Below are 18,161 nucleotides of genomic sequence, written 5' to 3'. Positions count from 1 at the left end.
CCCAAGAAGAGGAAAACAAAAGAAAAACCCACACCAAACTTAAAGACAGGAAGTAAACCAAAAAGGTGGAGCAACTAAAGGTGTTGACTCTCCACATGTATCAAGACAACTGGAGCACTGGGCCAGACACTCTTAAATAGAACCTGGACCAGCTCAGGTGAAACACCTTCCCACTAACGAGATGGACAAGCCAGCACAGGTGTAACACATACTGACTAACGAGGTGACACCAATCAGTGCGTCCTACGTGCTAACGAGCTAGACGTGCTGACGAGCTAGACGTGCTAACGAGCTAGATGTGCTAACGAGCTAGACGTGCTGACGAGCTAACGAGCTAGACGTGCTAAAGTCCAACCTCAAAACATAAATGGAAAAACCAAAGCCTGTAACACCTTCCCCCTTAAGACAACAAATATATCCTACATTTCTTTTGGACAAATTTGCTCACCACCAACAGAAAACAACTTCCATTTCACATTATAATCAACTACAATGATTCACCTTCACCAATATAAACATGGTGTCTACTGGATGTCAACAATTAAAAACAAGAAAAAAACACGTATTTCTAAATAATAATATACAATAGGATTATTTGTTTCTCCTTTTTCTTTCTATAGAATCCTAAATCCCACTAGCTTCTAGAACTCTCGTCTTCCTACAACTCACTAGATTCTAGAACACTCGTCTTCCTAAATCCCACTAGCTTCTAGAACTCTCGTCTTCCTAAAACTCACTAGCTTCTAGAACACTCGTCTTCCTAAAACTCACTAGCTTCTAGAACTCTCCTCTTTCTAAATCCCACTAGCTTCTAGAACTCTCCTCTTTCTAAATCCCACTAGCTTCTAGAACTCTCGTCTCCTTGGAACGAGCCCAAACAAAACTCATCTCCAATACGGAAAAACATGCAGTCAAAATGAATAAAGATCCATAGCAACGCACTAGCTAAACGCAAAACACAAATCTTATATCCATTTGGGGGGAAATCAGGTTGAACCTGCTCTTGAAACTAACACAACAAAACAAAAAACACATGTAAATGGAGATATATTTTACCTCACTGGTTAGAGGACAACCTGCAGAAGACAGTCAGCTACATTTTGGAGTGATGCATTTAAATTTAGGGGTCGCTAAACAAAGGAACACAACACTTATTTGTCATAACTCATCGATATCATGTTGAAATCATTTGGGTGAGAGGAGGGAGAGGAGGTTGCAAGTCCTGTTAAAACTAACAGCTCAAAAACCACACAGAATCTGGGAATAATGTGTACATCCCTGGTTAGAGGACAATTTGTAGAAAACAGCCAGATACATTTTGATTGAAGTGCGTCACCAACGTGGTAAGTGTAACACAACTCTTTTTGTGTTAGTCACTTTTTGTTAAATCACATAAATAGTAACTCTTCCATTTCAGAGCCTGGATTTCCCCCCTGAGGCTAATATCCATATCATGTTGAAATCAATAGAACAGGGGACAAACGTTTAGGGTTCTACATTGTGACATCATTAAAATACTCCTACTACAATGTTAAAACATTCTACATTGTGACATTATATCATTGATATCATGAAACAACTCCTTCATGTATTTTCTGATGTTTGATCAGATGTCTTTTATCGGAGTATCTCTTGTCACACTGATCACAGCTATAAGGTTTTTCTCCCGTGTGTGTTCTTTGGTGTGATACTAGGCTGGTTAGCCAAGCAAATCTTGTCCCACATTGATCACAGCTATAAGATTTCTCTCCTGTGTGTGTTCTCTGGTGTGATGTCAGCTGGCCAGATTGACCAAAACGCTTCCCACATTGACCACAGCTATAAGGTTTCTCTCCTGTGTGTGTTCTCTGGTGTATCTTCAGTTCGCCAGATTGAACAAAACTCTTGCCACATCGAGTACAGCTATAAGGTTTCTCTCCTGTGTGTCTTCTCTGGTGCATCTTCAGTTCTCCAGATTGAACAAAACTCTTCCCACATTGAGTACAGCTATAGGGTTTCTCTCCTGTGTGTGTTCTCTGGTGTGATATCAGGTTGATTAGCTGAGTAAAACTCTTCCCACATTGATCACAGCTAAAAGGTTTCTCTCCTGTGTGTGTTCTCTGGTGTAATTTCAGGCTGGTTGAACGAGTAAAACTCTTCCCACATTCATCACAGCTAGAAAGTTTCTCTCCTGTGTGTATTCTCTGGTGTGATATCAGGCTGCTTCGATGAGTAAAACTCTTCCCACATTGATCACAGCTAAAAGATTTCTCTCCTGTGTGTGTTCTCTTGTGTAATTTCAGGCTGGTTGAATGAGTAAAACTCTTCCCACATTCATCACAGCTGTATGGTTTCTCTCCTGTGTGTGTTCTCTGGTGTGTTATCAGGTTGATTAGCTGAATAAAACTCTTCCCACATTGATCACAGCTAAAAGGTTTCTCTCCTGTGTGTGTTCTCTTGTGTAATTTCAGGCTGGTTGAATGAGTAAAACTCTTCCCACATTCATCACAGCTGTATGGTTTCTCTCCTGTGTGTGTTCTCTGGTGTGTTATCAGGTTGATTAGCTGAATAAAACTCTTCCCACATTGATCACAGCTAAAAGGTTTCTCTCCTGTGTGTGTTCTCTGGTGTAATTTCAGGCTGGTTGAACGAGTAAAACTCTTCCCACATTCATCACAGCTAGAAAGTTTCTCTCCTGTGTGTATTCTCTGGTGTGATATCAGGCTGCTTCGATGAGTAAAACTCTTCCCACATTGATCACAGCTAAAAGGTTTCTCTCCTGTGTGTTTTCTCTGGTGGAATTTCAGGCTGGTTGATTTGGTAAAACTCTTCCCACATTCATCACAGCTATAAGGTTTCTCTCCTGTGTGTGTTCTCTGGTGTGTTATCAGGTTGCCTAGTTGAGTAAAACTCTTCCCACATTGATCACAGCTAAAAGGTTTCTCTCCTGTGTGTGTTCTCTGGTGTAATTTCAGGCTGGTTGAACGAGTAAAACTCTTCCCACATTCATCACAGCTATAGGGTTTCTCTCCTGTGTGTGTTCTCTGGTGTGATGTCAGATTGCTAGATTTACCAAAACTCTTCCCACATTGACCACAGCAATAAGATTTCTCTCCTGTGTGTGTTCTCTGATGAATTTTAATGCCTGATGAGGTGAATCTCTTCCCACAGTCAGAGAGGTTAATTATCTTCCCTGTGGGTCTCTGCTGGTGTTTCTTGAGGAGTTCTGATCTGGAGAGACTCTTCTCTGCCTCATCAGCATCATGAGGTTGTTGAGGCTCCCCAGAGGATCCACGATAGTCCCGTCTCTCTCCTGTGTGAATGACAAAGTCATACAGATGGTTAAAGGCCCACAACAGCAGAAATCCACTGTAAAAGGTGATGCCAACAGCGTAGCCATGATGTTGAACAACAATTGACATCTGTAATGAATGTAATGATTACTTGACATTTGTCTTAAAATGAGCAACAATAGTCATATTTTGTCTTGTTTTCACATTAGTAGTAACATCTAAGATTGGAGGCCCTTTTCTATGTTTGCTGGTGAGAAAAGATGTTTGCTCAGGGGAGTAACCTCCATTACCAGGTTGCTAATGAGTTCATTTCACACTACTTTGGATTATAATTGTCAGGCTCGCTTGAATCTCCTGCTTAATATAATGTTTGTGTCGTCATCGCAAATCAACCGCTTTGTACTTAAAAAACACTTCAACCAGTAAAATGCTCTTTGGCTTTTCCATCAGCCTGACAATGAGGGTTTGTACACTGTTTGCCAAATTGGCCCATAACTTCACCTAACAACAACATAGACCTACTGTTGGACCCATAACTTCACCTAACAATAACATAGACCTACTGTAGGACCCATAACATCACCTAACAATAACATAGACCTACTGTAGGACCCATAACTTCACCTAACAACAACATAGACCTACTGTAGGACCCATAACTTCACCTAACAATAACATAGACCTACTGTAGGACCCATAACTACACCTAACAACAAATATAGGAAAATAGCTCTGTGTGTTGAACAATAGCCTATCCATCAAGGAACAGTTCTCTACACATTATGAGCTAAGTATCTCCGTTTCCAAACGGACTAACGAGACCCTACAGTAAATCAAGCAGACAATAACACATTATAAACATCAATTTGTTAGGGATGTTGGATCCAACGTGGAGCACGGCATAACTGTCTTTACCAGAGTAATGAATGAAGAAGCACTTTGGTTGTTGTTGCATGTCGTGATGTTTGTAATTTGACTGGCATTCAGAAAAGTATTTCCTGGATCTTCTGATAGTTGATCATGTGACTGTAACTAAACATCTACAGTATTAAGTATTATGTGTAATTATTGAAGAACTGCGTTAATGACAGTATCCATTTGAGTGTTGTCAATAAAGCTAAGATAAATAAAAAAAAAATGTATTTCACCTTTATTTAACCAGGTAGGCTAGTTGAGAACAAGTTCTCATTTACAACTGCAACCTGGCCAAGATAAAGCAAAGCAGTGCGACAAAAAAAAACAGAGTTACACGTTGGATAAACAAACGAACAGTCAATAACACAATACAAAAATCTATATACAGTGTGTGCAAATGAAGTACGGAGGCAAGGCAATAAATAGACCATAGTAGTTAAGTAATTACAATTTAACACTGGAGTGATAGATGTTCAAGTAGAAATACTGGTGTGCAAAAGAGCAAAAAAACTTAAATAAAAACATGGGGATGAGGTAGGCAGTTGGGTGGGCTATTTACAGATGGGCTATTTACAGATGGGCTGTGTACAGCTGCAGCGATCGGTAAGCTGCTCAGATAGCTGATGCTTAAAGTTAGTGAGGGAGATATAAGTCTCCAACTCCAGCGATTTTTGCAATTCGTTCCAGTCATTGGCAGCAGAGAACTGGAAGGAAATGCAGCCAAAGTAGGTGTTGGCTTTGGGGATGACCAGTGAGATATACCTCCTGGAGCGCGTGCTATGGGTGGGTGTTGCTATGGTGACCAGTGAGCTGAGTGAAGTCGGCCTAGCAAAGACTTATAGATGACCTGGAGCCACTGGGTTTGGCGACGAATATGTATACCAGGTCGATTAGAAAGGCCTGCTCGCAGAAGTGTTCTAGGGAGCATTTGACAGTGATGAGGGGTGGCCGTTTGACCGCAAACCCATAACGGATGCAGGCGATGAGGCAGTAATCGCTGAGATCCTGATTGAAAACAGCAGAGGTGTATTTGGAGGGCAAGTTGGTCAGGATAATATCTATGAGGGTACCCATGTTTACAGATTTAGGGGTTGTACCTGGTGGGTTCCTTGATAATTTGTGTGAGATTGAGGGCATCTAGCTTGAATTGTAGGACGGCCGGGGTGTTAACCTCACTAGGGTAGGGGGCACTGTTTTCACCTCCGGATGAAAAGCGTGCCAAAGTAAACTTGGTAGATTTGGATAGAAAACACTCTAAAGTTTCCAAAACTGTTAAAATAATGTCTGTGAGTATAACAGAACTGATATGACAGGCGAAAACCTGAGAAAAATACATCCAGGAAGTGGGATTTGTTGTTGTTGTAGTTTTCCATTGATTGCCTATACAGATTCCATTGACTTAGGTCTCAAATTGCACTTCCTAGGGCTTCCACTAGATGTCAACAGTCTTTAGAAATAGTTTCAGGCTTGCATCCTGAAAAATGAGAGTGTAAGACCACTCTGAATGAGTGGACCATTCAGTATCTCAGAGATTTTTCATGCGCGAGACCGAGAGCGCACCTTTCTTGTTTACCTTTTATATTGACGACGTTATTGTCCGGTTGAAATGTTATATATTATTTAGGCTAAAAACAACCTGAGGATTGATTATAAACATCGTTTGACATGTTTCTACGAACTTTACTGATACTTTTAGGATTTTTCGTCTGGCTGTTGTGATTGCCTTTGAGCCTGTGGATTACTGAACAAAACGCATGAACAAAACGGAGGTTTTTGGATATAAAGAGAGACTTTATCGAACAAAACAAACATTTATTGAGTAAATGGGAGTCTTGTGAGTTGCAACGATATGAAGATCATCAAAAGTAAGTGATTCATTTTATCGCTATTTCTGACTTGTGTAACTCCTCTACTTGGCTGGTAACTGTTTGTAATGATTTGTCTGCTGGGCACTGTTCTCAGATAATCGCATGGTATGCTTTCACGGTAAAGCCTTTATGAAATCTGACACCGTGGTTTGATTAACAAGAAGTTAATCTTTAAACCGATGTATAACACTTGAATGTTTTATGAATTCTTATAATGAGTATTTCTGTTTTTGAATTTGGTACTCTGCAATTTCACTGGATGTTGGCCATGTGGGACGGTAGCATCCCACACCCCCTAGAGAGGTTAAGCATATCCCAGTTTAGGTCACCTAACAGAACAAACTCTGAAGATAGATGGGGGCCAATCAATTCACATATGGTGTCCAGGGCACAGCTGGGAGCTGAGGGGGGGTCTGTAACAGGCGGCAACAGTGAGAGACTTATTTCTGGAGATTCATTTTTTTAATTAAAAGCTTGAACTGTTTGGGCTTAGACCTGGAAAGTATGATAGAACTTTGCAGGCCATCTCTGCAGTAGATTGCAACTCCTCTCATTTTGATGGAAAATGTTGTAGTTGGGGATGGAAATTTCAGAATTTTTGGTGACCTTCCAAAGCCAGGATTCAGACACGGCAAGGACATCAAGGTTGGCGGAGTGTGCTAAAGCAGTGAGTAAAACAAACTTAGGGAGGAGGCTTCTGATGTTAACATGCATGAAACCAAGGCTTTTACGGTTACAGAAGTCAACAAATGAGAGCGCCTGGGGACACACAGGGCCTGGGATAACGTCTACATCACCAGAGGAGTAGGATGAGGGTACGGCAAAAGGCTTTCAGAACTGGTCGGCTCCCTCTAGTCAGGTTATAGTGACGACTGGCTCCCTCCCTCTAGTCAGGTTATAGTGATGACTGGCTCCCTCTAGTCAGGTTATAGTGATGACTGGCTCCCTCCCTCTAGTCAGGTTATAGTGATGACTGGCTCCCTCTAGTCAGGTTATAGTGATGACTGGCTCCCTCCCTCCAGTCAGGTTATAGTGATGACTGGCTCCCTCCCTCTAGTCAGGTTATAGTGATGACTGGCTCGCTCCCTCTAGTCAGGTTATAGTGATGACTGGCTCCCTCCCTCTAGTCAGGTTATAGTGATGACTGGCTCCCTCCCTCTAGTCAGGTTATAGTGATGACTGGCTCCCTCCCTCTAGTCAGGTTATAGTGATGACTGGCTCCCTCTAGTCAGGTTATAGTGATGACTGGCTCCCTCCCTCTAGTCAGGTTATAGTGATGACTGGCTCCCTCCCTCTAGTCAGGTTATAGTGATGACTGGCTCCCTCCCTCCAGTCAGGTTATAGTGATGACTGGCTCCCTCCCTCCAGTCAGGTTATAGTGATGACTGGCTCCCTCCCTCTAGTCAGGTTATAGTGATGACTGGCTCCCTCCCTCTAGTCAGGTTATAGTGATGACTGGCTCCCTCCCTCTAGTCAGGTTATAGTGATGACTGGCTCCCTCCCTCTAGTCAGGTTATAGTGATGACTGGCTCCCTCCCTCTAGTCAGGTTATAGTGATGACTGGCTCCCTCCCTCTAGTCAGGTTATAGTGATGACTGGCTCCCTCCCTCTAGTCAGGTTATAGTGATGACTGGCTCCCTCCCTCTAGTCAGGTTATAGTGATGACTGGCTCCCTCCCTCTAGTCAGGTTATAGTGATGACTGGCTCCCTCCCTCTAGTCAGGTTATAGTGATGACTGGCTCCCTCCCTCTAGTCAGGTTATAGTGATGACTGGCTCCCTCCCTCTAGTCAGGTTATAGTGATGACTGGCTCCCTCCCTCTAGTCAGGTTATAGTGATGACTGGCTCCCTCCCTCTAGTCAGGTTATAGTGATGACTGGCTCCCTCCCTCTAGTCAGGTTATAGTGATGACTGGCTCCCTCCCTCTAGTCAGGTTATAGTGATGACTGGCTCCCTCCAGTCAGGTTATAGTGATGACTGGCTCCCTCTAGTCAGGTTATAGTGATGACTGGCTCCCTCCCTCTAGTCAGGTTATAGTGATGACTGGCTCCCTCCCTCTAGTCAGGTTATAGTGATGACTGGCTCCCTCCCTCTAGTCAGGTTATAGTGATGACTGGCTCCCTCTAGTCAGGTTATAGTGATGACTGGCTCCCTCCCTCTAGTCAGGTTATAGTGATGACTGGCTCCCTCCCTCTAGTCAGGTTATAGTGATGACTGGCTCCCTCCCTCTAGTCAGGTTATAGTGATGACTGGCTCCCTCCCTCCAGTCAGGTTATAGTGATGACTGGCTCCCTCCCTCTAGTCAGGTTATAGTGATGACTGGCTCCCTCCCTCTAGTCAGGTTATAGTGATGACTGGCTCCCTCCCTCTAGTCAGGTTATAGTGATGACTGGCTCCCTCCCTCTAGTCAGGTTATAGTGATGACTGGCTCCCTCCCTCTAGTCAGGTTATAGTGATGACTGGCTCCCTCCCTCTAGTCAGGTTATAGTGATGACTGGCTCCCTCCAGTCATTTGTGTTTAAATTATTTAATCAAACAGCGTGCTTAAAGCATCAGACAAGTTCAGTACATACAGTTGATTTTATAAAAACACATGGGGCGATTTGTAGAAAGAACAGATGACTCTTGGTTGACCAAGATGTATTTTAGTTGGGGACAGCACTAGAACATGATTTTGGGGCTCCCGAGTGGCGCAGCGGACACTGCATCTCAGTGCTTGAGGCTTCACTACAGACACCCTGGTTCAAATCCAGGCTGTATCACTACCGGCCGTGATTTGGAGTCCCATAGGGCGGCGCACAATTGGCCCAGCGGTGTCCGGGGTAGGCAGTCATTGTAAATAAGAATTTGTTCTTAACTGACTTGCCTAGTTAAATAAAGGTTACATTTAAATACATTTAAAAAATAGAGTTTCATGACAAACCATTTTTTACAAATCCGGCAAGGCACCAATTTTTAGAAGGGTTTAAAACAAAGGTTTCAAACCAATTCATGAATGTAATTGAATCTAGGTATGTCTTGCCTTTAATGTGATGGCATGAAAAACAATTGGCTGAATATTATACAATGACTTAACAGCTCTAATAATTTGCCTCCACAGGAAATCTACACTGGCAGTTATAGAATATACTATATATCCTAGAAACCTGGTTAAACTATCATTATGACATCATGGATGAATTCTAGAATATACTATATAGCCTAGAAACCTGGTTAAACTATCATTATGACATCATGGATGAATTCTAGAATATACTATATAGCCTAGAAACCTGGTTAAACTATCATTATGACATAATGGATGAATTCTAGAATATACTATATATCCTAGAAACCTGGTTAAACTATCATTATGACATCCTGGATGAATTCTAGAATATACTATACATCCTAGAAACCTGGTTAAACTATCATTATGACATCATGGATGAATTCTAGAATATACTATATATCCTAGAAACCTGGTTAAACTATCATTATGACATCATGGATGAATTCTAGAATATACTATATAGCCTAGAAACCTGGTTAAACTATCTTTATGACACCATGGATGAATTCTAGAATATACTATATAGCCTAGAAACCTGGTTAAACTATCATTATGACATCATGGATGAATTCTAGAATATACTATATAGCCTAGAAACCTGGTTAAACTATCATTATGACATCATGGATGAATTCTAGAATATACTATATAGCCTAGAAACCTGGTTAAACTATCATTATGACATCATGGATGAATTCTAGAATATACTATATAGCCTAGAAACCTGGTTAAACTATCATTATGACATCCTGGATGAATAAATTTGAGTGGTTACACTCCTCCTTCCCCCATCCCTCAGCTGTTTACCAAACCAAGCCTCTGGGCAGCCATTTTGTTACTGTTGAAAAAACTCACACAACCCAGCAATCTGCAGTTCATACAATAACAAAGCTGTCATTCCACCAGTTTTGGTAATAAGATGATTAGGGGGTTGGAGAAATGTAACTACTTTCAAATTCATAGACAGACCTATGGATGCAAGGACTGACCATCCATGATATCAACATGATAGTTTTAACCATGTTGAGGCTATACAGTGTTGATTTACATTGTTTCTAGACATTGGAGTAAAAAAAGCTTATTTGGGGATCTGATTGGGTAAACTGGTGAACTAAGCTCATGAGGCATGTGTTATATTCTTCAACAATCAATGGCTATAAATTAATAATTTAAAAGTCACAATATGGATGTAGCTATTGCATATTTCCGCTTTAACACCACACATCAGTTCAACAACTGCAGAGTTTGTGCCTCTGTATTTAAGACAGTACTTACTAGTGTTAATCAGGGAACGGTTTCTCAAAACCATCTTATGGCTAAGTTCACCGTTAGAACCATTGGACGCCTTAAGATGCGTTTGGGAAACCGGGCCCAGATGTCCAGTTTCCTCCTTTATCGATGTAACAGTCATCTCCTCCTCATCTTTCACTCCATAAACTGCATCCTCCTCTTCTTTTACTGTAACATCCTCCTCCTCTTTCACTCTGAACGCGTCTTTTTCTTCTTTCACAGTAACGGCCTCACCCTCTACTTCTTGTTTTACTGTGATATTCTCTTCTTTAGCAGGAGAGTAGATCAGTGACCGCATGGTTGGGAATGTTAGCTAGCTAGGCTAATGCTAACTTAACCAGCCTGCTAGCTGAATAATAACAACAACACCGTAAATATGAAATTAAATCGGATAACTAACTAGACGACAGTAGTGGGTTTAAAACACAGTGGCTAATATACACTAACGCGTCTAAAGAGCTTTATTGGTTCGGCTATTTTGTCTAGCAAGCTACCGTGGTGTCTGACTAACTGTTGCTGCTGTTGAAAGAAGAGTTCCGTCCACTACATTATACGTCACACCAACAGCATCGCGTTAAATTCCCAGACCGCCATCTGCTGACTGGAGTGGGTAACGCAGTTGAGTAAAATGTATATTTTGTCAGACAAAAAGTTAAAGGGTAGGAATAAGGGACATCGCTGGTCATAAAATATTCATTACTTTCTTCAGCAATACTAGGAGAGAGGGGTACCCCTACACAGAACTGAACTGGATCTAAGATGGCGGACAGAAATACTAGGAGAGAGGCGTACCCCTACACAGAACTGAACTGGATCAAAGATGGCGGACAGAAATACTAGGAGAGAGGGATACCCCTACACAGAACTGAACTGGATCAAAGATGGAGGACAGAAATACTAGGAGAGAGGCGTAACCCTACACAGAACTGAACTGGATCAAAGATGGCGGACAGAAACACTAGGAGAGAGGGGTACCCCTACACAGAACTGAACTGGATCAAAGATGGCGGACAGAAATACTAGGAGAGAGGGGTACCCCTACACAGAACTGAACTGGATCAAAGATGGCGGACAGAAATACTAGGATGGAAGCAAATGTAAGGGATTATAACGTCATAACGAATCATGCAGAAACATGTACAGTTGACAGAAATGTTAGTTAATGTAGAGACAAACGATTATGCTTTTTCTTATCATAAAGTTTATTTACGAAAATCGCGATTTAGCCAGCTAGCTGAATAGCTAACATTAGCCAGCTAACGGACTAGCTAACATTAAACAGCTAGCTGACTAGCTAACATTAACCAGCTAGCTGACTAGCTAACATTAACCAGCTAGCTGACTAGCTAACATTAGCCAGCTAGCTGACTAGCTAACATTAACCAGCTAGCTGACTAGCTAACAATAACCAGCTAGCTGACTAGCTAACATTAACCAACTAGCTGACTAGCTAACATTAGCCAGCTAGCTGACTAGCATTATGGGTGTTGTGACATGAGTATGTAATTGTCATTCTGGTTGTTTTAGGGACTCCTGAAACAACCAGCAAACCAGGCTGTTGTTTTGTGAAACAGTGAATGTGTAGAATCTAGCCAGCTGAAGAATTTACTGAAAATTGAATGTACAATTGTGTTAGCTTGCCTTGCTGATATTTGCCATGCAGATAGATGAAATAACGTAGCTAGCTATGTTCTAGCTTATTGTGCAGTGGATGATTAAAATACCTGTATGCCTATGGATGTGTAGCTAGCTATCTAGCCGATCTGTGTATGGACCCAAACGTTTGGTATACATATTAGTTCAGAACCTATGAACCTCAGCTATCATAGCCAGTTGTATCAACTTCAAAACAGCCTGAATGACATTAATGAAGCCTATGGATTGAGTAGAATATAATATCATGTTGTGCCAAGGATGCAAGTCGTATATACATGTAGTTATTACCATGCATGAGATCCCCACATTGTAGCCTGTACATTTAACATATTCACTGATCATGTACTCTACCTTGGCAAATAAAGGTGCAGTTTAGGTATGAATGTCTTTGAGATTATTTTTCAGTCATATCCAATAGCAGGAGTATCAAATTCCAGTCTTTGAATGACGCTGTGTCTGCATGCATGTATTACAATTATACACTTCAACAGTGTTTACCAATCTTGGTCCTGGGACATCAATGGTTACACATTGTAACTAATAGACAAGAAACAGGATTTAACTAGTTAATTCATATATACAGAAATATCATGTTAAAAAACAGAACACTACACTTCCTATGCATCATGTAAATACTCTAACACTGGTTCATCTCAACATCTAATGCCCTTCATCTGCATTGATCTGATAAACACAGGATAGGTGGAGTATTTAATCACATTACACTTCATTTTCAACCAGTAGAGAATGTGAAATGCTTTATTGAAAAGCTCATTATCCAAGTGTTATAAATACAAGTTTAATCTGTACTTCAATGCACATCTGTTGTGCATTATAAAAACAGAGGAAGAAAGAGGAGGTGGTGAGAGAGGTGTAAAAGACAGAAAGGGAAAGAGGTAAGCACATAGGAGCAGGGAAGGCAGCACATGATTAATGAATCACAGTGCTACATAAATATTCTCTCAGTTCATCACAATTACATAATAGTGTCTCTCGTCGACCCAAAGGTTCTTAAAAGCAGGTGAGGTGGTGATGATGGGACTGGGGGTTGGCATCCTCTCACATCAAAACATATCTGCAGACGAGAGACAGATGGAGAGAGAGCATGTTTAAACCTTGTGTTTTTATTTTTTATTCTAACATTGTTAGTCATCAATCAGGAGGTGAAATGTAAAACTGACCTTGGATCATTAACTCTGGGACTACTGCATCTCTGTCTGTATTTCAATGTAAAGCATCTCTTTAATAATACTTCCTGTATAATATAAACTGACCTGGGATCATTAACTCTGGGACTACTGCATCTCTATCTGTATTTCAATGTAAAGCATCTCTTTAATAATACTTCCTGTATAATATAAACTGACCTTGGATCATTAACTCTGGGACTACTGCATCTCTGTCTGTATTTCAATGTAAAGCATCTCTTTATTAATACTTCCTGTATAATATAAACTGACCTGGGATCATTAACTCTGGGACTACTGCATCTCTATCTGTATTTCAATGTAAAGCATCTCTTTAATAATACTTCCTGTTGACCTGACCAAGTGACCTCTCACCTCTGATCATGCTGTGCCCTCTATGTAGCCAGTTCAGATGCAGGAGGGGTTCACCGACACAGCTGATATAACCTAGAGGATTTAGGGAGAAGAGGAGAGAGGGATGAAGTGAAGGAGAGAGACTGTTATTGAGAAAATAAGGTAGTTAAAGCGACAGTGTTCAACAGGAATCTCTGTGTGGCCTCACCTGGTGTCCACACCACACTAAGTGGCTGCAGAGTACTTTATGCTGAAAAACATGAACGGACCAACAAGGACAAACAATACAGCGTAGTTATAGAAATAATGAAGTGTCTTACTATTCTCCATGGTTGGCCCTCTTGCCTATTCTTTGAAGGTGGAAGGAGCCACAGTTATACACCTGAACCTGCTTACTGCACAACACAATCCATCAATCAGATTGATTCATGAGTGTGTAGGTGTGGGTTATAGGGTGTCTAATTGTTCTACATTTTTTCAATATGGGTGATTTAAAATAGCCTGTTTTGTTTTTGCACAGACATCACACCCTTACCTAAACAGCACCCTCACCTGAGAAGTAGAAATCAAAGGGAGAGAAACTGTGAATTGAATAACTGCAGTTGACATAGCTCAGTAAATAGAAGAATACTCTTATTGCAATGTGAATGGCTCTTAAAAGAGCTTTTGGTTGTGCATAGTGACGTCTATGGTGTTGTCAGGGAACAGCACCCTCTTTGAAGAAGTAGGAGGTGAAGATCTCCTGCACACGGATTGCCTCTCTTGCTGCGTTGTTGGACCCCATCCTTGAAACATCCTGCAGAGCAGCAGACTCCTCCTCTGGCACACGGCGGCAAGCTGCAGATCCCCTCCTGGTCCTTGGTCACCCAACCTTGCAGTGCCCTACACGTTAACTGTAGGCAATCATTTTGAAGGAATCTCCAGTTACAAGGTATCTGTAGGAATATGGAAGACAATGTAATTATTAGACTGTTACATCACCAGGTCATTGTGGATTACTAAAGTATAATATCCCTGATAACAAATCATGATAACATTGGATTGATAGATGCATGGGCACACATATGTACATGTGTAGCATGTGACAATAACAGGATCATATCAAGGATGGCATCACAAATGAATACATAAATACCACTTGAAGCTTGATAATGAGTTGATCATTTGAATCAGCTGTGCAGTGTGAAGGCAAAAACAACAATGTGCCCCTCTGAGTCCCCAGGACTGAGAACCACTGCTCTTCATTGGGACCTCTTCATATGTAGACTGGCTTTCATAGAGCTCTTTATCTGAGGACAGAAAACCTCACAAGAAACAGACTTCATTATAGTCAAATTACACCACACTGAATATTATGTTACTATTATCTCCGTCCTCACTTCTAGGGACAGGAACTACACAAAAGTACCTGCCCTATCCAGAATAGCCTCCTCTCTCACTGACAGTTGGGGCTGCTATCCTTTCACCCTCCTCCATGGCTGTTAGCTAGCTACCTACAAATGCATGTGGAGTTTGTTTTTTACAGTGATAAATACATCAAGATAGCTAGCTAAAATGAAGTTAGGTAGCTGGTGATATTTAATTCTATCTATACAGAATGTGATATTTAATTCTATCTAGCTATCTATCTATACAGAATGTGTAGTTGGCTAGATAGCTAGCTCATTTAGCAGCTCATTTGAGTTAGCCTGCACTGTAGCTAGTTAGCTAATAATACAGCGTTTTTTTTTTACATTTTCTAAATCTATTTACTTACTTACTTGAATAGGTTCTTCCAGCCATGTGGACAACTGGAAACAGGGCAGTAAAGTTTGTCACCAGAGCGTTTTAGAGGATATTACTATTGAACTATGTACCCATTTAATAGCCAGACCTTCATACAAACTTGTTCTGCTGAATTCTTGATGGAGTCACAATGGGCGGCCTAAGAGGCATCTAGTCCATCTGCTGACTGGACGCAGTTCAGTAAAATGTACATTTTATCTTCAGACAAAAAGTTAAAATGTAGGAAGCATGAGTTTTTACTCACCAGTGTAACAACACAGTGTGGTTAAAGACTTAGTAACTGAGCTGTAGTCATGATCTGGTTCCCTATAAGTACAAACAGTTGTTTTTGTTTTAAATTTACAAAATTAAAATTACAAATTTACATTTTAAATGTTTTCTTTACTCAAGTATTACAATTGTTTTATTAGGGGTGTAGGGTGGAAGTTGTCTCCGCGTAACAGGGAATTCCTGTCCATCGGCTTCCTGTATAGGTCTGTGCTAAAACCACCCCCCTCCCTCTTAGTCAAAATGTCCAGACAACTTGTTTCATGCACATGAAAGGTGAGGGTGAATTTCAGATGTTTACTGCTTGTATTGATGAAGGAGTGGAATCGATGAAGTTTCTCTGCTGTCCCCTGGAATAGATGGAACACGTCATCAATGAAGACTTTTTCAGAGCCTGGTTAGGTGCTAGATTGGATTGTTAGGGCTGACAATCACATTCTTCTCTAACAACCCCACATACAGATTGGCATAATTTAGGGTGACCAAATTTTAGTTTTCCAAAAAGAGGACATGTCCGGGAAAAAGAGGACGTATGGTCACCCTACTGTAAATGCAATATATTTGGAAAAAATCCCATTATTTTCCAGTGTTTCTTTGATGTATTGCGCGATCGTATCAGCTGTCTCATTTGGAGTGTTTTTAACTTCGACTAATTTACTTTGCACGCCACCATTCTTCCAATCAAAATACTGAATAAGCAGAGGGAATATTTTCACAGCACCGTGATTGCTCCCATCAGTAGAAACAAGACAGTAAGGTATGTCTTCTAGTGCTTTCTGAGCTATGTCGACAGAATGTGGTGCTATCACAGCGTTAACAATTGTTTCGGTCGTAGTACGAGCGCTTGAAAGCGGTCAAAGCAATGCAAAACCCCCAAAACGCACACAATGAATGGCGACTGTAGGAAGCAAAAGCCGAATCCCGGACATTTTAGGCGATTTAGAAATCCCGGCCGGACGCATTTTTTTAGGTCCAAAAAGAGGACATGTCCGGGAAAAAGAGGACGTATGGTCACCCTACATAATTAGATGCTATTTTTAAACTACAATGACCATAATGCACTGCGTGCCTACTTGTCTTGTCTGTGTTTATTTTACACCTGCTATGTAAAAGAGACAGAAGAATGCACGATGGTCAATGCTATCTGGGATCCTTGGGACATCCCTACCCTAAACCCTAACCTTAACCTCTACCTTAACCATTTTAAAAGTCAACTTCAACGGGCTAGGGACGTCCCAAGGATGTATCTCTACCTGAAAATACATGATCTAAGTGATTGATAGTTGGTATTCAGCAGTCATAAAGCCTTATTTACTTTAATGAACTACTAAAATAGTGAATTTGTTAGACAGCAGCTCTACACTTTATTGACTGACTGATCCATTCATCCTTCCATCCCTCCTCAGCCTTCCTCTCCTCTGAAGACCCAGTGAGGGTGGAGCTCAGTCAGAGAGCTGTTGAGGGACTGGTTAGGAAGACCACTTCTACAGCCAGAGAGGTGAGAGGTCAGACATGGTTTAGATGGTAAATATTTATGTCCCCTTAGCGGTTCATCACGTCAGCAAAAGGGAATATGTTCCATCATCCATGTTTATTTACATTAGTGCAAATTGTTCACTGATATTGGTGTAATTTCTCACCCCTTTTGGCTGTATGAAGTTAATTTCCCCTCAGACACACATTTGTTCTTTGATATTATGAAGGTCATTTGTGTAGAATGTACCTTTCCCCACTCATTCACCCCATCTCTTTACATTGCTGATGCATATTCAGTGGCCTGACTTTGTCAAAGGCCCATCCTGGTAGATCTGAACCTAATGCAGCTTGGAGTGATCAGATGACAGAAGTCACATGTAGGTGCCAGGTGTAACTGAGGCCATAGATGCTCCATATCCATTACTTTGAGTGTTTTATATAATATGACTAAATGTGTTTCTGTGTTGCAGGGGCAGTCAGAAATGGAACAGCAAGGCCACAGAACATGACATAAGCAGAGCTGTGGGAGACCACCTCAAGCCCCTGGTAGAGCCGGGGGTGGTGTTTACCACTCCACCACGCCTTCAGCAGGCTGGAAACGTGGGATTGATACAGTTTTTCATACTAAGGTGGACCAATAGTTTGTTGATTGGTCAGTCATTGGGTTCATTAGTTTTGCAATATGTTCAAATCAAATCAAGCTTTATTTATACAGCACATTTCAGACATGGATGCTTCACAGGAAAAAAAATAAAACAATGAAAATAAACAGAAATATTTACCACAACAAACATAAGATTAACAACTGAAAGACAGATTAGCATTCTAAGGAAAATCCATTGATTAAAATATTAATTGGATGCAACATCCAACCCCAAATATAACTTGTTTTTTAGGAGGGGCTCTGAAAGACACTATGGGGGTGTCCACTGGAAGTTGACTAGTAACAACAACTGGGACCTAAAAGACACCCACCATGAGACCCACTAAATCTGCCCAAGAAGAGGAAAACAAAAGAAAAACCCACACCAAACTTAAAG

At 41.1% G+C, this 18,161-nt stretch overlaps 1 protein-coding gene and 1 long non-coding RNA gene across 2 annotated transcripts; both read right to left on the bottom strand.

Annotated features, from left to right (window-relative positions):
* Positions 1-789: 789 nt before the first annotated feature.
* Positions 790-10,227, bottom strand: LOC145877120 (uncharacterized). The gene is made up of 2 exons (XM_082972412.1): positions 10,211-10,227; positions 790-3,348 (listed from the first exon to the last, which is right to left on the bottom strand). Exons 1-2 carry the CDS (start codon positions 10,225-10,227, stop codon positions 1,569-1,571), a joined length of 1,797 nt encoding a protein of 598 aa, XP_082828538.1. The 3' UTR covers positions 790-1,568.
* A 2,555-nt stretch (positions 10,228-12,782) lies between these two features.
* On the bottom strand, positions 12,783-15,886 carry LOC145877125 (uncharacterized). The gene is made up of 3 exons (XR_014391575.1): positions 15,350-15,886; positions 13,615-14,897; positions 12,783-13,127 (listed from the first exon to the last, which is right to left on the bottom strand). It is a non-coding gene; the product is annotated as an uncharacterized LOC145877125 (long non-coding RNA).
* Positions 15,887-18,161: the final 2,275 nt, after the last annotated feature.

Source organism: Salmo salar, unplaced genomic scaffold (assembly GCF_965601325.2).
Source record: "Salmo salar unplaced genomic scaffold, fSalSal1 ptg000687l, whole genome shotgun sequence".
Taxonomy (NCBI): Eukaryota; Metazoa; Chordata; class Actinopteri; order Salmoniformes; family Salmonidae; genus Salmo; species Salmo salar.
The sequence above is the reverse complement of the archived record's forward strand: the minus strand, read 5'-3'. Positions and strand labels throughout refer to the sequence as shown.